This window comes from Punica granatum, chromosome 5, assembly GCF_007655135.1.
Source record: "Punica granatum isolate Tunisia-2019 chromosome 5, ASM765513v2, whole genome shotgun sequence".
NCBI lineage: Eukaryota > Viridiplantae > Streptophyta > Magnoliopsida > Myrtales > Lythraceae > Punica > Punica granatum.
In genome coordinates, this window is record NC_045131.1 from 12,845,610 (window position 1) to 12,868,353 (window position 22,744).

A 22,744-nucleotide genomic window follows, 5' to 3' on the forward strand; every position below is an offset into this window, starting at 1 on the left:
TTCTGATTTTTTTTTTCCTTTTATCATAAAATCATCGGCCAGATTTTCTTTTCGATTATTTTGCAACCAATAAACCATATATTCTCTACCTTTAATTGGAAAAATATTTAAAGAAAAAAAAAAGGGTAAGGGAAGGGCCATTGTGTGACGGCTACGCGTCGTTAGTAGACAGGACCGGGAGGCTGGAAACGGTTCAAGGGGGGCGAAACGGTGAAAAAATGAAAAGGACGAGGAGTAAGAAAGAGAGCCAGAGAGGTCAAAAAAGATGACGGCAGTAAAGTAACGGCGAACTTTGGAACATAGCCTGCCCGGCAGCTCTCTGCCCACTGACCTGATGAGGCGGAATCTTTTCCCTTTATTGGCTGTACGGGCGGTCTCCTCCATGCGGGACCCATCCCCCCGCGGCCCATCATGACCCCCCAATAAACAAACAGAAACCGGACCGACACTGGCTGCCTGCCTCTTGACTCGAGATGAAAATCGCAATATCACATTTTGCACCTTCAACTTTTGCTTCTGGACAATAATGCTCCTTAACATTTTCATATTGCCCGATTCACGACCTATGTAGCTTTGAGCAAGTTCAGACATTTATTGGTATATCTAGCATGTGAATGTCACTCGAAGCATTTACAGATGAATCGCGAGACAATACACAGTTGGTAATGAAATATACTAGAAACATCTTTCATATTAACCGATTTACACCCTGAAACATTTATTTTTCAATAACAATACTCTCAAACCAAGCCTAAGTCAGTCGATTAGCCTTATTTTGTTACATTTAACTTTATAAATAGATTCGATCTCAATTTTTGGCAAACTCTCCTAAGAAAAACTCTATGGACTGAAAACGATACATAGACTTTCTCCTAGCATATGAATTTTCATCCTCATTCCCTTGACTGAACATTGTCGACAAATCCTCTTATTAAAGCCATTCCACAAAGATTGACTGAACATTGTAGACAGCGAAGTGAAAATAAAATTTTTGCAACAGTGAAGTAGAGATATCAACTGTGGTCGGCAATAGCATATGGGAAGATGAGATTGTTGAACCTTGAAAACGGTAGAGAGGAGAGCCGGTTGGTGGGGTCAAAAGGCCATAAGATGGCCAAGGTCTACCGTCTCCATTGTTCTCTCCACAGCACGAAGGTCTTCGGATTTGCGATGGAATTGAAGACTGAAGGAAAGAATTGTGGATAAAAATCACATTTTATATAAGAATCATATCGTGATTTTTCGAGAGTGTTTTTGAAATTTTAAAACTTATAAAAATGGACAATTTATATTAGATTAAAGAGAATATAAGGGCTCAAATTAGAAATGTTATTGTGTAAAAAAAAAATAAAACACATGCATTGAAGAAGCAACAATAATTATATTGCATAATACTATAAATAGAAATCGTGAAATCTTAAAATTTAATAAATGAGCACAGATAGTGTTACATGAGTATCGAACCTAAAAAATCTTAGGCCCCGTTTGATTTATAAGTTTGATTTTAGAATCATAATTTTAATTTTAATTCAACACACTACACAACAAAAATACACGTTTTCCAAGTCAAATTTATAATCTCATCTCATTTGTCATTTTTCACAATCAAAATCAAAATCAAAATCAAAATCAAACTTACTTTAACTCTAAAATCAAACGCACCATTAGTTATTAGGCGAAGACGTGCACCATTGTATTACACTTCTTTTCATTGATTTAGATGATTTAAAGTTCCTTTATGCGTTACATGCACGACACAATTTAAAGAGAGTTGAAAACTTAGCAAGTACTACCTATCGAAAAAAAGAAAAAGAAAAAGAAAAAGAAAAAGGCAAGTACTCAATAACACGTTGAGCGAAAGAGTTACTGTTCTTCCAACCGAAATATTATATATAAACAGATACAGTAACAAAGGTCGTAATTTTAGGGAAAAGGATTCGTAATCATTTTGCTTCTAACATTCGGATGCTTGCAGGGAGAACTGCTCCACTAGCAGAGCAAACAGCTCAGTTTCTTCTAATCCACTAAACATGTCAATTTATTATTTTGCGGGCGATTGTTTAATTATTCGTTAGAAAGAAAGAAAGAAAAAAAAAATCAAGCTGCTATTGAATGATGTGGTGCCGAATAATTTCACGATGGGTTTGGTGTTGGCTTCACGCGCGGGGACGGCGGTGAAGGGATTGTTCTCCCGTGTGAAGTGTCAGATCCATTGAGTGAGAGAGGAAGAGATTACGGTGGTCAAAGTCAAATCCTGTAGTTGTCGTTGGGTACGATTGATTAAGGACTTTGTTGGTTTCCCCAATTATAATTTTAATCGATTCAATTTAACTTTAATTTTCTTTAAATTTAATAATATAATAATTACTATTTTTTTCTGTTATTTAAAAATAATTACTCACTCATATTTTTTCATAATCATTTTTTTATAATAAACTTTTCATCTTCCTTTTATAATTAATATTTTAATAATAAATTCTCTATATACTTTTATATCTATATATACATATATATGTATATATATATTCTCACATATTAACATATTTGTCAACATTTTCAATCATTACACAAAATTAAATTAAGTTGGATCACTTATCCAACTCGAAAACCAAACGCAAGCTGAATTAGTGCAAGTGGTTCATCACAAAATAAGTTCATGCTTGGTCAGGGGGAATAAGGTAGGAGTAGAATTGCAATTCTAGCCGAATTTGGATTCTCGCGCTTGGTTTCCACTTAAGGGTTAGAATTACAATTTCGAGTCCCCCATCATCTGGATTTGCAATTACCGCCTCCCCACTCAGTTTCCCAATTCTGACTGAATGAGAATGAGCTAAACACTTGAAAATGTCTGAAGCACCCTCCACCTCAGCCTTCGTTTGATTGACTGTCAACCTGCTCCGTCGCCATTGCTACTTGTCTATCGTAGTTACAGCTCCACCACCTGTCCGTCGTCGTCATTGCCATCGCTCCGCCGCTCGAACCCATGGCTCGCGAGCCCCATATTTGACCTCTTGAGCCACCCAAGGCTCGCTAGCCCATCGGTTGGATCTGCGAGCCCCAAGTCTCGACGAACCCAAGCTCGCAAGGCCTTGGCTCATAGAAAGAGTTTCTCTCTCTACGAGCCCTAGATGGGTCGGGAGCCAGAGCCAGCTCCTTGTAGCCATTGGTTTTAGCACCGTTCAACTTCTTCAACAAAGAAAATGAACAGTGAATTTCAATTTTTTTTAATTTTTAATTTAATATATTATTTTAGTATTTGAGGGGTATATATGTCTTTTTATTTTGTTTATGATATATTCTTGATTTTCGTCATTTCTCTATTCTGTCCAACCAAACAAAATGAATTTCATAAGAATTTCAATTTTATTCCCTCTTAATTCCAATCATTATCCGTTCTATTCTGCATCAAGTCCATTCCAGCGAACCAAACGTACCATAAACGAGATCTCATGTTTAAGTCTTGTGAATGAAGAAAAATTACACTTAGAGAGCTTTGTTCCATAATGAGCCGACCTAATTCGAACTAAATTAATCAGTTCCAACAGACTTTCGAATATTAGAGTGCACAAAAAAAAATCAATGGGATAAATAAAAGAAAGATAACGTAAAGCGAAATTACACAGTCTCTTCTAGTTCAAAGATATTTCAGATTAGTTACATAACTCGTGTCTTTTATGATTATTAGGATTATTTTTATTATTTTATATCAGACTAACAGATTTTTCTCGAAATTGAATAAAAAAATTTAGGAGGGAGGGCCATTATTGTAATTTTGGGCTGCAGCAATGGCAGATTCTCATTATTAGAGCAAGTCCAATGGGTGACACTCATTTGGGTACCAAATTGAGCCCCACACGTGTCACATTAGCATCACGTCAAAAAAGCAAAATAGTATCACTTACCATAAAAAAAATCACTCAAATAGTTGACACCCACATTAGGCCCACCACTTAAATATTTTTCTCACTCTCTTTTTTTCTCTCTTCAGTTAGGCCACCTCTTCTTCTTCTTTTCCTCATCTCTCTCTTTCTCTCTCTCCTTTTTCAAATTCAATTTTCATAAGTGGGATTATTCATGTCTCGTTATTTAGATTTCATTTTCATTTTTTTTATATTAAATCACGAGCCTTCTATTGTAACCAAAAAAAATATAATATATTGACGTTGTTGTTGCTCGTAGAGTCCTTACATTTATTCCCTAGCAAATTATATTTTCTATTTTTTCCCCCTTATTATGGTAATTCATGCGCAAACTGATAATAGCAGGCCATCTAGGCCGGATCTTCCGTGTTTATGAGATATTATTTGCTATAGCCACCCGATGAGATTTATAACTCGACAATCGACATCTCAAGGAAAGAACCAAATAGATGATAGGTTTATCCATACGTTCTGAATGTGACATAACATATCAAGCAGAGAATGTCACTACAAGATTAGGCGATCATCGGGAAACGACTTCTTGTTTAGTTTTGGCTTTTATCGATCTATCATGAGATGGGTTTGGCGCACCCTCTTGACTTCTGGTGCATCAAGTTACGTTACATTTGTGTATATATGCCTCTAGAGTATTGTGGGAGACAAGCAACACGTGAACCAACCCACGTGAATTGATGTGTAACTAATTCCACAGTTGACATGGGGCTGTAATGAGTGCGTATGGTCTCCAATGCTGCGGGTTGCTGTCGCCGTCCCCTCGATCAGCCGCTCTACTGTGCTTTTAATGCGTCATGAATACTTCGAAAGTACAAACTGTTCGGATCGAACGAATGATTTTAATTAGTCATTTATTGTATCTTTCTGATATCGAACAAAAGAATTTCAATCTCTCAACTCAATCTGACGTAATGGAATATATACAAGTTCAGCTGCAGTTGAATTGAGTTTTAACCCCTTTTTTTTTTTTTTTTAAATTTTGCTTCTGAGAAAATCTGAGAATCACGAAGTCAAACACAGCCGTGGGATGTTTGAAAAGCCTGCTCCAAAAGAAAAGTCAACAGTACAACAGAGGGCTGCTCCACTGTCCGCTCTCCTCTTGTTCTCCACTCACCACTTTTCTGTGCAGAGTGTGATTTTCCAAGGAGAAATCTTGCCCGCTAAAGCTATTGTATGTGGGTATGTGTGCATATATATATATATATATATATATATATATGTCTGTATGTGTTGGTGAAATTTCCTGTCATGGTAAGTAATGAATTCGGATCAGTTAATTTTTTGGGTGTACCCTAGTATTCGAAAATTCAACGACACCCGATTAGTTTAATGACTTGATTTAGTTATTTATTACTCTCTATATTCAAGTTATTCACCGTTTCAATTGTGTTGAAGCATCCATAAAAATCATATTTTTGTTGATCTCTAAATTCTCGTGTCGTATACTGGTAAGATAACAAGATTATGAACTTATCAAATGTAAAATAATACCCACATTGAATATTCGAACGCTAGCGTGCCTTTCTAGAACTGGATTTTGCCAAGGGCGCCCCTGACGAGTGGAGAGAAGCTTTCGCAAGATATCATACGATGGAAAAGTTATTCATACGAGGTTTTCATCGAAATGGAACTATATATATATGGTTCGGCAACTGTCGTCTTCAATTTTAATCACCACCTGTTTTTGACCTGAGTGTGATGTTTCATGGTTCACGTGGACTTACTCAGCAAAAATTTCAAAAAAACAAAAATAGAAAGGTTACATGTGGACTGTTTGTGGCGGGACGTGAAATATTTCGAGGGTTTTCATTTTTCTTTTTTTTTTTGGGAATAATTTTTGTTTCCCTAATCATTTCACGCAATAATATTGCATGTGGCCAAACAAAAAAGGACTGTTTCTGTACAGCTAGAAATAGAAATATTTACTAATTAAATTGATTTTGCGATGTGATATATATTCAAAAAATGTCTTTTTCTTGAAGCATCTGTGTCAGTCGACTCTCATCTGCCATCTGCTCTCCTCGCACAAATATGGACCCCCTCAAAACAGAGAAGACAACAATAATTTAACGAGGCAGAAGATAAGATTGTGGCCATTCCTCCTCCATGATTACAATAATTTGCAAATGTAGTTTGGAGCAGTTTGATAAGTTTCTGGAGCTTCTAGTTATAATCTTCCGCTTTCTCGGCCAGAACATGTGCTATTTGTGGAATGCATCGTCATCCAATATGGCGTTAACGAATTTATATTTGTCGGAATGTAAGTTTTGAGCTTTTTCTTGTTACGGTTCGCCCGATTGATGGAAGATTGTTGAGTGTATTAGTTTTAACTCCGACAAGTCGGAAAATTTGATCGGTTCGAAATTTTTTTTTGATGGGCAGATAAAGGACAAGAAAATCCATTACATCTAGCCCAGGCCCAGAATGCGCGGGGCAAGTTAACTAGTCCCCGTGTCGCTCGAACGGATCTGAATTAGTTGAGGAAGTTCAACTTCGAACGGATCCATCAAATTTTGTCGAGGAAATGGGCTGCTGTACGCAATGGGCTTGACAAGGATACGAAGGTGCAGCTCACTGAGACACAAGCACGGGGATTGCCATGGATAGATCCATCATCGCCTGGCAAATCCACATTGCACATACACTGTAGCATGTCCTCCTTTTGATAGTCGCCCGTGATCATAGGATTCTTGTACGTCGGAGTGGCCACAGCGAATCTTGTCGTTGGACCTTTTTGGAGTTTTGGTTCATGAATTGCTTACCGTTTATGGAAATGTGAAAATAAAACGAAGAGTAAATACCCAATATGGGAAATCGCTTTCTCAGCGTGGCATTGGAACAATTCTCGGTTGCAAATTGATCGGCGTCTTTTCCTTTTTCCGACCGAATGTACGTCGGGATTTTTTCTGATGGAGGAATATCTCTTTTTGGGAGGTAGGAAATCCCATGGTCCTTACATATTTATATCAATGGACCACAATGTCATGCCTGTGCAAACTAATCTTCAAACTGCCTGCAAGACATGTTACCGAGGGATGCCGTGCTATGGAACTGCAACGAAGACCATCGACCTCGACCTTATGCTTAAACAATCGAAACAGGGCAAACTGCTGCTATATCTACTCATACAGCAGTAGTATCAGGTGTCTCAGGTTTATGAATGCTCCAGCAAGTATAAGCAAGTATCCAGCAATCGTAGCTCGAATTTAGAGAGAATTCTGGAAATCTTGAAGTTGTTGAATAAAACCGATGTTAGGAGATGCTTGTGGCCGTCTCTGCTTCACGTGCTCGAGAGCTTGGGATAGGCTCATCCCCCGCTTCTTCATCAGATATGCCACAACCACCGTCACACTGCAACGAAGGCAAATGTCAAAAATGATATCACGAAAGCACACTCCACCGTCACACTGCAACGAAGGCAAATGTCAAAAATGTTATCACGAAAGCACACTTTCTCTAGGAAAAGCCAAACATCTTTTGCATTTTCACATTGTTGATGTACAGGTTACCATCAACTGTCTGTCCAGGGAGGAAGAAAACTAATCCCATCCCATTGTTCGATCTTATCTAGAATGTTGAAGCTATCACTAAAACTTGCGGTTAAGTTCCATTTTGACACACTCAGACAAAGAATGAAAAGCCTCAAGAGCAATTAACAATATCTTGGACCCAAAACCCCGAAAATACCTTTTAACGTACTTATTGACCAAAGACCACCTCAAATCCCAAACGATGACAACTATAGTTAGCTGGGTAGTGAAATGCTAGGGAAACCATGCTGCTTACCTACTTCGCAGCAGATTTCATTAAGGAATATTATTGAATTCGTTATGCTATATTCATTGTCACTTACAACAATGGTATCTGGAGAAAATGTCTGAGATAAGGCAAGAAAGATCAGTATATTACCTCCTGGAGACGCCCATGAAGCAATGAACGAGCACGCTTCCCCCCCGTCTTTTGGCTTCATCAATGAACTCGAAGCACTCATCAAAGTGATTTTTTATAGATGCGTCGGGCATGTCCAGCACTATCAATCAAGCAGAAAAACATAATCAATGTTCAGCCTTCAACTCGCATGTGCCATGGCATTCGTAGCAAAAAAATGGTTATCACATCGGGAACACCACAAATTTGATCGATTTAGGTTATCCACCCAGAACTAGGGGGAAAGTCTACAAAAACATGTCATGACGGAAAGAAAACAGTGGATTTTGAAGACTACAAAAAAAAAAAAAAAAAATCCAGCAAAGCTTAGGTGCAGAACATGTACCATCAATAACTTTGTAAATGAACTCATCGGGATATGTAGGCCGTAGATTAGCCACCGACAAGACATGCGTGATATTTGAACTCTTCAACTTTTCCCTATCACATGTGTGGCAATAAGCACCTAGAAAGAGACCCTGAATGACGAATAAACATTTGGTTGCACAATAAGTCGGTGAAACAAGTGCAGTATCAGAGTCTGACAAGGTACATATTCAATAAAGACCTTTTCAATCTCGCACATGTTATTACTTAGAAAGAACATATCATGCATATTCGTCGACATTGTAGAGAAAAGCCCACGCTTCCTTCTCCCTGCTCCTTTAAAATCAGAAACAAATTGCTAGTCAGTTCCTGTTCTTCATAAAGCTTCAAATTTGAACGGTTTGAATTCGTAATCACGCAAAGTAGAAGGATATCTCAACTCTCAATTCCTAGATGATTAAGGCTCAGTGATCAATCCCATCTTTCAAGAAGTTTTGCATCCCATCCCGTTCACTGACAAACTCTAGCATTGGCAACAAACATCACTATCCTTGATAACTTACACAACTATCTAACCTTAGTAAGATGTTCCAGCTCGTGCAATAACCAACGCCTATTAACTCGGCTTCTCAGTGAATCTCTTTCCTTCCTTCCAAATTCTACCCTCTAGCACTGCTTCCCACCCCTCAAGTTCTAGTCCGACCCAATTAATTCGAGAACCGAATCCCACATCATGGCGGAAATTAACGTTCCATCACATAATATTCTCGAGATCTTTCATGTTATGGTGTGTGATTTCGAGCTGAAGTTGGCAAACTACATTTGACGGTAGATCGCAAAGAAACTCATGAAATTGGACACAAGATCAGGTGTTAATGCTCAAGACTATGGCTCATCAAAAGGCAGAACAATTGACGAGCTCGTATACTGGTACAGACATATATTGTCGCAAATTGACGCGGGTGTCGGAAAAATCAAAACTTTTTCCCAACATCCCAGAGAAAACATCTGGGTAGCTGCAGAATGAATCAAACAGAACAGCGCATAACAACAGGACATCAGGTGGGATAAGCGTAGGCATGAACTTGGTTGAGATGGAGACTTCTTGGAGATGCGACAACCAATGCATGCAATCGGAAGAATCAAATGGACGGACGACATGTCAATAACGGAGGTTTGATGTGGAAGACGATACCTGATTGCTGGGTTCCTTTTACGTTGACCAGAAAGAATTGAGATTGGAGAAAGGAAACCGCCATTTATGGGCTCAGAGGCTGTAAAAATGTAAGAACAGCTTCAGCCCATACAACGTTGCTGCCTCGAAGGAAGTTGTCCAATCGATGCCCATTCTTGTGATATCATTTCAAGAATTTTCCTTTTATTATATTTATTCATATTATAATCTCCCTTGAATCTTCAACGTTGTCTTATCTGCAGAAGATGAATTGGACTATACGCCCTTTTTAAAGGCCCAATTTGGACCAATAATCTTTAATCATACAGTAGGCCCAGCCCATCTTGGGCCTTCTGTTCTTCCTTAGTTTCGCGTTTTTACAAGAAAGACCTATCGGCTTAGTAAGAAAGCGGAAATAAAGGGAGATGGAAATCCCACTGTGCGAATTGATACGAACTGTTCAGATCGAGATTGAGTCTCAATGGATTACGAATGATATTGCATATATTGTTCAGATTTCTAGCCTTCCGAGTTTTTACTTCATCCTCACTTGTCACGTTCTTTTTTGGGAGACCCATATGCCTGAGGAAGTGGAAATAAAGGGAGGTGGGAAGCATACCGGTGGGAGTCGACTATGAGCTCTTGATTTTCCATTAAGAGTGAGTTTCGCCGCACTATAAAGTATCCTGCCCATTTTCCAAATTTCTAAACCGACCTAATATTCTAGTATTTTTTTTTGTTTACAAGGGAGACCCATGTACCTAACACAATGAAATATAAATCTTAATAACTAATAAAGAGACACGAGTAGTCCCATCAAGTATCGAATCTAGAATTTCTTAATTATCAGACGATGAAGCGCCACTGCGCTCTACCCTCTTTGATAATATTCTAGCATTTTGATGGACATAGCTCTACAATTATCATAATAATAGCTCTCTTTTTTTTTTTTTGCTATCGTAGGGTAATCGGATTTCACCCGATTAATCCCTATTATCTCGTATGTCGGCTCGCAATCGCACAAAACTGGGTAAATTGGCCAAAGACCGTGCAAGCTGGCCCCTAAAAGTTTTGAATCAAGAGTCGGGTGAATACATGCACTCCTCTTAATCACCAATTCAAACCCCTTGGGGTTTAGCTCAATTTTTGTTGGTTGAGGTATGTGTCCATGAATCCATATATGAAATGATACATCCATGTATTACCTTCACTGGAGTTAAATAAAGGACATAAAGTAAGGAACGAAACCCCGCGCCTTTTGTTTTGTTTTGTTTTCCTATTTTCTAGGGCTGCTTGATAAATTAATTAAGGTTATAAAACACAGATTCAATCAGACATAAATTATTGCTTTTTTGGATTATGAAAGAGGCTCATCATAATCTAGTATAAGAATTACGAAAACTAATAAAAGAGTATGAAAGTTTCACTAATAAAAATATTAAATTACCTTATTACCCGAAAAAAGGATTAAATTGCATAAAATTTAATGATCTCGTATTGACGACATGTGTTACTGTATTAAACTCATTCCTTTTGAAATTAACTCTCTAGGACGGTCTTCCTCTGTCCAAAGTAGCCACTGCTAATTTTGCACTAGGAATTAAGGATTCCACTTGGCCTTCCGTTATGCTGATGAACAGTTCTCATGGTTTAACAAAACTTTGAATTGTACATGTATGGGGTCCGAGGTTGAAGTTTTCGACTCACGAATTCCTGAGATCCAAGAAGAGAGAAGCCCAATCTGACGGGAGTTGTTCACCGAATTCGACCCCCAAAGTTGGCTTTTACATTTATGCAGCATCGACCTCAGAGCGACGACACAAACTAGCATAGATGCTGTTCGTGGTTAAGTATGGTCTTCGGGCATGGCATATCAAATGGCGTGGTGCCTCGAGTGAAGGCCTAATTGTAAAAGTCCGGTTGCCCTGAAGCAGATTCCCGATATATACATCCTCACATTTCTTTTATTATGGACGATGAAAAGAACAGAGTCGTACGTTTTAATTTAATTTGGATTTACACCCAACTACTTCTCCATCAGGAGCCACTCCCTCTTGTTTATGTGCTCATAGACAACGTTATTAAGGCAATCCTAGCTGTAGTTTGAATGGATCTAATTCGTCCACATGGGTTTGACGAATTTTGCTGGATTGCACCTGACAGGTCCTTGGATTTTATCTATTAAAATAACAAATTAAAGTCTCCAGGATAAGAGAAAACGGAGTTGAAAGTAATAGCACTACCCTTCGTTTCGAAATCAAGAGATTCCGGCCATATTTATTATTAATGGATCTCGATCATATATAATTTTCATTAGCTAGTTGGACAGTATGTTTTTTTTTTGTTTCCTTTTCCGCTTTTTCATTCTCTATTAAATAAGTAAATCTTTCTTATAATCGAGAAAAAAAAAATCCTGAATAATAAAGATGGTTGCCACTTGAGAAGAGACAAGCCATTTTCTGTATAAACTATGGCCAAATTGCACATGAACATAATGAAATTTAGCATTAAGGGCTGCCCTTAGCCTAATATAAATTCAGTGCCTTCTTACTGTTTTCATTGCACCCTAATCCAATTCTCAGAATGGCATCTAATTCTCTTTGCCATCTCTTCATTTTGATCCTCTCATTTTTCTTTCTTTCTCCATCCCATGCTGCTACTCCAAGCCCACTGATATTTCCGATCAGGAAAGACGACCCGACCCGACTGTACTACACCACGATCATGGTCGGGACTCCTCCCACTGCAGTAAACACCCTGCTTGACCTTGCGGGACAGTGGTCGTGGTTCAACTGCGACGGAGGCTATAACTCCTTGGCCTATAGGCCGGTTGCATGTGGTTCGGACACTTGCAATGCCGCAGGTGGGATAGGGTGTGTCGGTTGCAACGGTCCCGCTCGACCCGGGTGCACTAATGACACATGTGGTGTCTTTCCCTACAATCCGTTTCAGAACATGCAGTTGGCGGAAGGATTAGGTGAGGATGTTCTGGTCGTCCGTGCAACCGATGGGTTGAAGTACACTTCCAGGCTCCATGTCAGGCAGTTTCCTGTCGCATGTGTGAGCTCATCAGCCCTAGAAGGCCTCCCGAACACGACTACAGGAGTCATCGCCCTGTCAAGGGCGATGACTTCTCTACCAAGTAAGCTCTGGTCCGCCCTCAACTTGTCCAGCAAGGTTGCTCTCTGCCTCCCGTCCTCAAGCAAGCTCGGCCATGGAGACATGTACATTGGTGGCGGCCCCTACTATAGGCCCTTCACCGGATCAAAAGACTTCTCCAAGTCTCTGCTCGTTACGAAGCTCCTTGTCAACCCTGTGAGCACTGCTCCGATTTCTAGTGAGGGTGATGCTTCTTTCGAGTATTTCGTGGACGTGAGAGCCATCAAAGTGGACTACACGCCCGTATCTTTCAACAATTCTTTGCTAGACATCGGCAGTAACGGTGTAGGTGGGACTAAAATAAGCACGATAACTCCATACACGAAGCTTCACTCTTCTATATACAAGACTCTCATGAAGGCATTTGCCGAGGCAGCCTCGAAAAAGAAGATAAAGAAAACTGCAAATGTGGCTCCATTTGGGTTGTGCTACAAGATGAAGACGATCGGTAGCACCAAGGCAGGCCCTGATGTGCCGAACATTGTCCTGGTGCTCCAGAGCGACGCGCAATGGGAGATTAAGGGGGCGAACTCAATGGTGAGGGTGAGTAAAGAGGTGATGTGCCTCGGGTTTGTGGATGCAGGTAAAGAAGTGACCACCTCAATTGTCATCGGAGCACACCAGATGGAGGAGAACCTTTTAGAGTTCGACGTCAACTCCTCAACTTTCGCATTCAGTAACTCACTTCTGCTTCAAAACACAAGCTGCTCCCACTTTTGAGTCGGAGAAGATCCCATGTCGAGCGATGCTCGTGAGTCTTATGCTCGATCCATTTGTAACGGTTTGTTTTGTGTCGATGTCTCAGATCTCAATAAAACTCTTCCTCCAGTAGATTAATCGATTCTACATCAAAGAAAGTGACTGGCAACTGATGCTTTAAGCTTATGCAACCCCTCGAAGTCAAGAAAGGCCACTGGATTCAAATTGTGTCTACGATTGTGTACTGAAAAAGCAACATGTGCTGTATTAATTAGTTAACCTTGTATTCGAATTAATATAAACGTTAAACAAAATAAACAACACTTTATATTATAGCAGATGCCTTATATTAAGGTTCATGCAGATATACAAGATTAATTGTATAAAAATTTGGCTAACTTTAGAAGATCTTATCCAGTCAACTGCTCAAACTATTCTAACTACAGCAACAAACTCCATGACTTATGCTGATTATACAGGAACGTGGTTGAGTTCCAAAAGGCTTTACTTGATCCAACGAACGCATTTGACGTACGTAACCTGCACCTCCTATGCATCTACCATGAAATTACATATGTACGGGTCTTAAATAAATTTAAGAAGAACCATTATATGTGGATCGGATCAATCTGAGTAGAGATAAATTGCACGCCGTTCGTAGGAATTACACGTTTTCTCATGACCCCATAAAAATGTCCCACCAATAAAGTTGCGGAATAAAAATATCTGCCTTTGTTCAAAGATGCCCATGCTTTGGCTGACAGGGATGAGGACTTTTACATATGATCCGAATCCCTATTTAATTCTTCATCTCTTCATACCCAATGTGTTGAATTAAATTATCCATCCCACTTGTTCTTCTCAATGCGGGCTCCAACAGCATCTACCATTGAGCAAATACTATACATTCGCCTACGCATTGCGCGAGTTTATTATATATATATATATATTTAATTAAATTATACATATATATTCGTATTGAAATTGATATTCAATATACAATGGCGTAATGTTACCGATTCGAAGGTAAAATTCGATCAAATAATTTTTTTCGGTCAATTAAGGTAATATATATTTATATTAAAATCAACATTCAATGTACGTTGTTGTAATTTTACCAATCGAATGATTTGCACATGTTTTTTTTCGTTTAATTAAGTTTATATATATGTAATTTTTTTGTGCATTTTTTTCATTTAATTAAATTTATATATATGTGTAGTTTTTTTTGCATGTGTTTTTTTTTTAAATAGTGGCTATGTAGTTTAGATACTTAAAACGCATGGCAATACGCCATCAATTAATGATTAAATAGCAATGTGAAGATGAATTTTTAACCGGAGAGTTGAGGGAGAACCGTGGAGGGGGAGAGAGGTCGGTTGGTAACTGCCGGCAGAGGAGGAGAGGTGGCGGCTCTAGGTGTCACCGTCGGGAGGAGGAGAGGGGTCAGCTAAGGTTTGGTTGTATTAGGGGTAACAGTAGTTAGGGGAGGTGGAAGTATTTTTTTTTTCCAGCTATTGTTTTATGTAATAATAAAATAGTTTCAGTGAGTTTTGGGGTGATTTAAATAGTTCCAGTGTGTTTTGGTAGTTTTTTTTTATAATATACTAAACAATAATAATAGAAATCCGAAAGTTAACCATTTGAATTAGTAACATTTGCGTTATTCAATCAATTTGGCATTGTAATTCTACCAATTCGAATGTTCTATTATAATTATTTATTCAATGTACAACGATGTAATTCTAGAGATTAGAATATAATTGTTTCGGGGTGAAATTTTTTTATAATTATAAAAACAGTAATAATAAAAATTCGAAAGTTAACGATTCGAATTGGTAACATCCGTGTAATTTAACCAATTCGGCGTTATAATTTTACCAATTTGAATTAAAACAGTATGAAATAGACTTATATTATACTTATTTATTCAATGTACAACGATGTAATTTCAGCAATTTGAATATGATTTTTTTCAAAATCAATTGCTATATATAAGAAAAATTTGTACTTAATAAAAATAATTATTTCCAAGTAATATTTCTATAAAAAACAATTGTTATATGTTTTTTTTTGCATGTGCTTTTTTGCAAAATAAGAACTATGTAATTAAGATAGCTCAACATGTGGCGAAATCCACATGGGAGCATAGACACATGGCGACACATGGCAGAAGCTAGGGAGGTCAATGATTACACGTGTTGTGACCTGGTTAACTGTTCCAGGATTTATATATTATATATTGATTAGGTGAGTGTCATTCATTCAGTTGACTGAATGACACTTAATTATAATGCTTGAAGTGAAAAAATTAACTCCAAAATGATCTCACATATTCTAATTTTTAGATATTTCAATTGATTATTATTTATCTACCGTGAATGAATAACGCTGATTGAATATTTTCTCTAATAGAAAATCCATTCAATGGTCCATGGATGTCTCATAACAAAACAAATGGCACATAAGCGTTCCCCTTTCTCTGCTTCTCGTGACCTTTGCCGCCATCCCTTTTACTCCCATCCCATGTTGCTCGACCCGAACCCAGCCCTCTCATCTTCCCCGAGTGGAAAGATGACCCAACTCGACTGCCTTCCACCTTGATCAGGATCGGGACTCCCGTGGCCCATGAACATGGTCTTGGACCTGGCTAGGCAAATGGGCGTGGTTCAACCGTGAGGGTACCAGGTGCCACTCGGCATCCTAGCGGCCCGATGCTTGTGGATGAAGTCAGTGTGATCAGGCAGGTGGGATCGGGTGGGTGACGTGTAGCCTAGGTGAACCCAAGCTGAGTTGCACAAATGACACGGGCGCGGTTTTCTCGGCCAGGCCTTTCAAGGATACCGCACCAGTTAAGGAGATGATAATGGACGTCATACCTGTACATAAGTACAGAGCACGTCTTCATATTCCGCAGCTCCATTTGGTGTGCACCGACTCATCCATCATGGAAGGCCTCCCAAGACAAGCAAGGGATTCGATGACAAGGGCCATTACCTCATTTCTCTCCACACTCTCGACCGCTCTCAAGGTGCCCAACAAGTTCGCCGTTTGCCTCCCATCCACAGCCAAAGGGAGCGGGGTCATGTACATTGGCAGCCGGCCTTACTGTAGGCTTCGCAGCGCACAAGAGTTGTAGAAATCATTGCTCGTCACCAAGCTCCTAATCAACCATGTATACACCTCTGGGTTGGTCCACTCAGAAGGCGATCCATCCATTGAGTACTTCATGGACAGCAATAAGGGTCTCGCCCTTATCATTCAAGACCTCATTGCTAGGCATTGAGAAGTTGGTGGCAACCAAGATTAGCACTCTTAACTCCTTATGCCGTTATTGACTCCTCTATCTACAAACCACTCATCCAAGAGCTCATGAAGGCAGCATCGAGGAAGAAGATCCGCAAATGGCAGCTGTGAAACCATTTGGGTTTTGCTTCAGGACGACGTGGTCCGGGAAATCAAGGGGACAAACTCGATGTTTAGAGTGAATAGATACGTGTACTTGGATTAATTGATGGAGGATCCAACCAATGACTTCAATTGTCATAAGGACACATCGGATGGAGGACAATCTCCGTAGAAATGAACGTGGCCTCCTCAACTTTCGGGTTCAGCAATACGCTCCTGCTGCTCAACACTAGCTCCTCCTGTGTTGGAGCTTAATTAGAAAATCTTGCGGTAGTTGGTATAACGCACGCGTCAGTCGGGTGCCTTGATCCTTCCGGAATTTCCGAATTTTGTTCTTTGTTTTGCTTTTTCCTTCTTCACAGTGCCCGGGATGTTGAGATTGACAGATCAAAAGTATTACCTTATCGACCAAAATATAGAAGCAAAGAAAAATTTTCTGTTCAACCAAAACCTTAGGTTTGAATTAGTAAGTGATCAAGTCCAAACCGAATGTGAAATCAAAACGGACTTAAGGCTCCTTCTCAATGTAAGATCCATTTATCTGAAATCTGTTTCTCAGTCGAAAAGAAAGTCATGGCGCAAATAACATCTAGTGGGCCTGGTTACCATCCTATTTGGACCCGATTAAAGCGGTTTTTCTTTTCTTCTTATAGCCCAGGTTGATTAAGCATGAATATTTTGATAAGATTGTCTATGAGTATGCCACTCTTCATCTTGCTGCCTTACGAAATAGAACGTAATGGCCATAGAAACTGCGACCATTTTACATAATGATTCCATTTGATTGCCTTTCGATTCTACTTCATCAGATGACTTAGAATTAATGGGGTTCAATCGGCTCAAACATTTCAAAGAGCACATGACTGTAGAGTGCATTGGTCGAAACCGATAAAATGTTCGGTTTAAATGTAAAAGCTCAGGGCACTTTACATATGAAAATTGTTTGGTGAATTGTAGTGAGAAAGCAAACAGGAAAATGGTTCCAGAAGCATGACTGGGGATTGCGTCCTAACTTAGAGCAGCGACACACGGATTGCGCTTGGAACACTCATCTATTCAATTCCCCCCTTAAAACTACACTTCTCCAAGGAGCTTAAACTGTGTGAAAAAACCGAACCTCACCCGAATCGTTATACTTAAATATTATGAAGTCCAGGATATATTCCTTGCAATGAAAAAACCACAACTTAAATCCATCACTCTTTGTCCCGATAAGCATGTTAAAAGACGATTCTGGAGACTTGAAAAGCTTGACCATGAACCAATTGCCGATAAACCGATCCTTTCCTACAATATCGGATGAAGCATCGACAAGCAGCATATCTAGGGACGACCGAGAGAAGGGCTCCCACTCATTGCAGAAGCTTGGCAAAGTCCTGCTTGAAAAGCTAATGTTCGGTTACTCTCTAGATGGAGTCAATCTGGATCCTGTTCGAATGGTAAGAGGAGGACTATTAGCCCTTCCAAGTACAAGGCAAGACTATGTCATTTTGAGATGTACAGAAAGCAAAAGCAATATCGAGGTTTGTGACAGAATTTAACGGAATGCAGGTTGTTGCTGAGTTTGTAGGAACTTTCATCCTTATGTTCTGCATCTGTGGGATAATAGCAATCACCGAGCTCCTTAAAGGCAACGTGGGCCTTCTAGAATATGCCGCCACAGTTGGACTGACAGTTGTGATAGTAGTTTTCGCTATCGGTCACATCTCCTGCGCTCATGTTAATCCTGCAGTGACCATCTCCTTTGCGATCTTCAGTAGCTTCCCATGGTCCAGGGTACTACTATGAACTGATGAACCATTTTCGATTTCCTACAACATCATTTGCTCATCTGCTTGATGTAATGATGGTTTTGGTTTCGAAATTAAAGATGCTTCTTGATTCCTGTTACAGGTCCCACTCTACATAGTTGCTCAGCTGACAGGTTCAGTCTCGGCAACTTTTGTTGCAGCTGCGGTCTATGGGGTTGAAACCAACATCATGACCACAAGACCAATCCATGGAAGTTCCTCTGCCTTCTGGGTGGAGTTCATCGCCACATTCATCATCGTCTTTTTGGCTGCTTCTGTGTCTTATAACTATAAATCCGTAAGGAGAAATTTCACATTTTCACACTGCAATTTAATGTTATATTAAACCTTGGAAGATCAAGGGCGAGGACTATTTTAGACAGACAGAAGTCAGAAGGCCGCTTTTCTTTTCTGACTGTGCTTTCTCCTGTCATATGTGTCGCCTTTCTTCACATTCGTGTGTACTTACTACTTTCCATCACGTGCCATAAGTTATGAAGCGTAATTTAAGTATGAAGAACCAAGATATAAGTGATTAATAGAGAAAAATATCCGCATGATCCTCTGCCGACTGTTGCCTTTTATGATATTGTCGAAACAAATGAATCGAAATTTTGAACTTTTTGTACAGGTAGGCTATTTATCCGGCATTGTTATGGGAATGGCCATTGCTGTGGCAGTAATGATCACAGGGTAATGCCCAAAACTTAATAAACTAATCATCTCTACAAGAACTTGCCTTCATCTTATCATCTCTACAAGAACTTGCCTTCATCAACAAGTCTTTATGTTATGCTTTGCAGGCCTGTTTCCGGGGGATCGCTGAATCCTGCGAGGTCTCTGGGACCTGCGATCGTCTCGTGGGACTTCCACTTCATGTGGATTTACGTGGCCGCTCCCATCAGTGGAGCTATCACAGGTGCCCTTGCTTACTGCCTTCTCCAGCTGGAGCACAAGCCTGCTGTTTATAGCCCCGAGTCATGTCCGAGTGCCAGTTTGCTTGGTTGTGCTTAATTTAGTCTCCTTTTCGAAGGACTTCAGCTGAACGTGACTAAATATACAGATAAATCGCTAGATTTTCTCGGTTCCGAGAAGATTGATTGAGCAAGTGAGGGCGTGTTGCAGTTGAAATCAAATTTCTCTTTCTTCTAGAAAATTGTCGCGAGGGAATTAATCGTAACATTTTGAGATCATAGAATTTTTTGTTGATCATATATAACGTGACTTGGATCACATGTCTCGCACTATAACCTTTTATCGACATTACGACTATGAACTGTTTGTCACAAATTTTACCAGATCGATTTCAGCCTCTGAATTCGCCCAAATTGCAGCTACAATAAATGGGGCAGTTGCTGAAGTGGTTGCAACAACAAATGCTAGGCATGTCATATATACTTCTCACATGTGTTACTTAGCTATTTCCTTTTCAGGGGTCATGCCATATGTTCTGGACATGAGACTAGGAACGTTCAGACATGTAGAAAAGTAGACCATTTTGTATGGCGATTGCATTCCCTTTTCTACCAAATTCGCTTATATCCGATTCTCCTCTCTAACATTTCAAGCAGTTGTCGAAGGAGGCTTGGCTCTCTAGCTATTACCTCTCCGAGAACCTTTGCGTATTGCATGCTCCTTCGCTTTTACGAGGCATGAATGGATTGGACTAGCTCCTGATAATGTACTTAGGAGGAGGACATTGATGCATGATTCAAAGCAAACATGTCCAAATATGTGGTCGAGGAATGGGCAATAACCAAGAAAAGCTTGTGGTCCAATTTTATCAAGATTTTTGAGTCCCGTTTCTTTCTTCCTTTCTTTCTTTCTTTCTTTTTCTCTTTTTTTTTTTCTGCCAGAAGCACTTCTTTTCTTCCACTAAGCAAGAAAGATATACAAAGATTAGTTTTTGTGATGATGATGTAAAGTTTTTTTTAAAAAAAGATATTATATTAAATGATGATAAGATGTGGGTCCTGTTTACGTGACAGAAAAAAAAGAAGAAAAATAGCATGACTTTTTTCATTAATTAGAATCAAATGTAGAATTCCTATCTTTCTGTTACGAGAAATATTTATAATTTAGTATAATAAAATAAAAATATTAATAATTAATAGAGGGGGCAAGGAATGGATGTTATTGTTCGAAACTTAATTTCTCCATGTAAGTCCTTGCAATCATAATTACCTCCTGCTTATTAATTTCCACTTTCCTTTTCTACACTTCTCAATTCATATATTCGAAGGTCCAATATCATTGCACCGAAACCTTTTTTTTAATATGGGTCTAATTTTTTTCAGTGAGATCACGATGTATTTTTCATCTATTAATTGCCGTTATTTTCTCCTCTCAAGTGATGCATACCATCCAACACCTTGCTCGGTATGTGAAGGTGTTTTAGTCTTCCGTTAGTATTCCATGAATGTAAGGTAAGAAAGTGGATATTGGTCCCATAAAGGGGTAGTTCTATATATACCAAGGGACAGACGGCAAATCTTGCAGGAGGAGAAGACCCCATATATTATATAATTGCATCTTTTTCGGTTCTTCAGTTATCCAGAGGTGCATATTCCCATTCTGCCTGGATTTAGGACTTTCAGATGTCACTCGTTTCCCTTTCGAGTAATAACGTTGCTTCAATAGAGCCAACGCTCGACGCTAATGGAAGACTATATGGAACTATGGATAAGGAGTAGTGGATAGGGCAAAGTATCTCAAGGGCTAATCCCCACTACAATGTGCTTCCAATGAATTTCGAAATGTTTCACTATAAAAACGTTCAATTTTAACTACATGAAATGCAATTTGTCAACTGTACTATATATTATCAATTCAATAGTTTTTTTGGTGGATGCCATGATATCCGAAAGCTCAGAATTTATCCAATTTGAGTCGGTTTAGTCAACGGAAGAGTAAAAAACTCAACCAATTGTCAATCTTCTCCATCACAAAACTCGAAACTGAAACCTTATTAATTAAATGAAACAGGTGATAGAAACATCTGAACCGATCTACTTTGGTTATCGATCCAACTTTTGCGATCGCAATCACCAGCCACCAGTTAATTGGCATTAGTGGATCAAAACCAACGGTTTGCAAAGAGTACAAAGATGATGATTTTTGTCAATAAATATTCTTTTTTCCCCTTACGTTATTTCATGAATTAATTAAAATAAATCGGCATATAAACACTAAGCGCGTATTTGATAATCAAAATTAAGTGCTGAAATTAACTTTTTATCACTTAATTCAATTCAGCTTGTTTGGTAAATACAATTCAAGTTGACTTAATTGATTAAGTTAAGTCAAAAATTCTATGGATCATGGCTTAATCAATTAAGAATTTCTACTTATTTCTTCACTTGTTTGCTCAGCTGAGGGGCCTTTTTTCATTTATTGCATCGGTGCCCTCAAATTTTTTTCGTGCTTGCAAATCAGTCCACCCCTCTTCCCCCAAACCCAAAGAGAGAGAGAGAGAGAGAACGGGGGAAGGCACCACCAACCGTCGCTGATTCCGGGCGGTGGTGGCCCCATCGTCAGCCACCACACCTCTGACGAGGTCGCCTGGGTCACGCGACCTCGCCGGAGGGGTGGTGGCCGGCGATGGGACCACCACTGCCGTGAATTTTTCGGGATCTCCTCCCCCCTCTATCTCTTCGAAGAGAGAGAGAGAAGGGGCGAGAACGCGGCTGCGGTGGCTCCTCGCAGCCCAGGCTATGTGTTCGGCGACCATGGCGACGTCGCTTGGGTTGCGATAGTCGACGACAAGCCACCCCAGTCGCGATCTCGTCCCCTCTCTCTCTCTCTCTCTTCAAAGAGATAGAGGGTGCGGAGATCCTAGAAATTTCCGGGCGGTGGTGGCCCCATCGCTGGCCACCACCCTCCGGCGAGGTCGTGGGACCCAGGCGGCCTCGTCGGAGGTGTGGTGGCCAGCGATGGGACCACCACCGCCCGGAATCAGCGACGGCAGGCGGGGCGGCGTCTCCTCCCTCTCTCTTCGGGTTTGGGGGGATAGGGGTGGACTGATTTGCAAAATCAATAATATTTTGAGGGTACCGGTGAAATAAATGAGAAAAGGCCCTAGCTGAGCGAAATAAGTCAGGAATTTATCATTAATCAAACAACATTAACTTATTCTACTAAGCATTTATTCCATTAATTACTTAAAATTTTAACTTAATTTTAAGTCTAAACAAACACACACTAACCCCCTGTGAGTTGGAGACAATCCCTCTTTCTCCATGAACCCTGGGATTACTGCAAGAAACCAAATTCATCCCCTCTGCTTGTCTTGTTCCTTAAAATTGGAATCCTCGGCAGCTTCCCCC

General features: G+C 39.7%; 3 protein-coding genes across 6 annotated transcripts; 2 read left to right on the top strand and 1 right to left on the bottom strand.

Annotated features, from left to right (window-relative positions):
• Nucleotides 1-6,784: 6,784 nt before the first annotated feature.
• LOC116209679 (dual specificity protein phosphatase 1-like) lies at nucleotides 6,785-9,540 on the bottom strand. Of its 4 annotated transcripts, none has more exons than XM_031543407.1 (5): nucleotides 9,385-9,540; nucleotides 8,431-8,525; nucleotides 8,209-8,341; nucleotides 7,845-7,965; nucleotides 6,785-7,286 (listed from the first exon to the last, which is right to left on the bottom strand). In XM_031543407.1, exons 1-5 carry the CDS (start codon nucleotides 9,446-9,448, stop codon nucleotides 7,142-7,144), a joined length of 558 nt encoding a protein of 185 aa, XP_031399267.1. In that variant the 5' UTR covers nucleotides 9,449-9,540; the 3' UTR covers nucleotides 6,785-7,141. The 4 variants fall into 4 exon arrangements, with proteins under 4 accessions (XP_031399267.1, XP_031399266.1, XP_031399269.1 ...); XM_031543406.1 differs by lacking the exon at nucleotides 9,385-9,540 and adding an exon at nucleotides 9,275-9,377; XM_031543409.1 differs by lacking the exon at nucleotides 9,385-9,540 and adding an exon at nucleotides 8,630-9,249.
• A 2,359-nt stretch (nucleotides 9,541-11,899) lies between these two features.
• LOC116207259 (probable aspartic proteinase GIP2) lies at nucleotides 11,900-13,532 on the top strand. Its single transcript, XM_031540164.1, has one exon. The coding sequence runs from the start codon at nucleotides 11,947-11,949 to the stop codon at nucleotides 13,240-13,242; it is 1,296 nt and encodes a 431-aa protein (XP_031396024.1). The 5' UTR covers nucleotides 11,900-11,946; the 3' UTR covers nucleotides 13,243-13,532.
• A 4,314-nt stretch (nucleotides 13,533-17,846) lies between these two features.
• Nucleotides 17,847-19,633, top strand: LOC116208987 (probable aquaporin NIP7-1). Its single transcript, XM_031542562.1, has 5 exons — nucleotides 17,847-18,068; nucleotides 18,181-18,405; nucleotides 18,523-18,717; nucleotides 19,051-19,112; nucleotides 19,223-19,633. The coding sequence occupies exons 1-5, from the start codon at nucleotides 17,847-17,849 to the stop codon at nucleotides 19,431-19,433; spliced, it is 915 nt and encodes a 304-aa protein (XP_031398422.1). The 3' UTR covers nucleotides 19,434-19,633.
• Nucleotides 19,634-22,744: the final 3,111 nt, after the last annotated feature.

Coding starts and splice junctions, on each gene's coding strand:
- LOC116209679 (XM_031543406.1), bottom strand. CDS start 9,350: ATGTCGTCCGTCCATTTGATTCTTCCGATTGCATGCATTGGTTGTCGC. Junction 8,526..9,274: donor GAAGTCTCCATCTCAACCAA/GTTCATGCCTAC, acceptor CTGATTTTAAAG/GAGCAGGGAGAAGGAAGCGT. Junction 7,966..8,208: donor CATTTACAAAGTTATTGATG/GTACATGTTCTG, acceptor CTTGATTGATAG/TGCTGGACATGCCCGACGCA.
- LOC116207259 (XM_031540164.1), top strand. CDS start 11,947: ATGGCATCTAATTCTCTTTGCCATCTCTTCATTTTGATCCTCTCATTT.
- LOC116208987 (XM_031542562.1), top strand. CDS start 17,847: ATGTTAAAAGACGATTCTGGAGACTTGAAAAGCTTGACCATGAACCAA. Junction 18,069..18,180: donor ATCTGGATCCTGTTCGAATG/GTAAGAGGAGGA, acceptor AACGGAATGCAG/GTTGTTGCTGAGTTTGTAGG. Junction 19,113..19,222: donor GTGGCAGTAATGATCACAGG/GTAATGCCCAAA, acceptor TATGCTTTGCAG/GCCTGTTTCCGGGGGATCGC.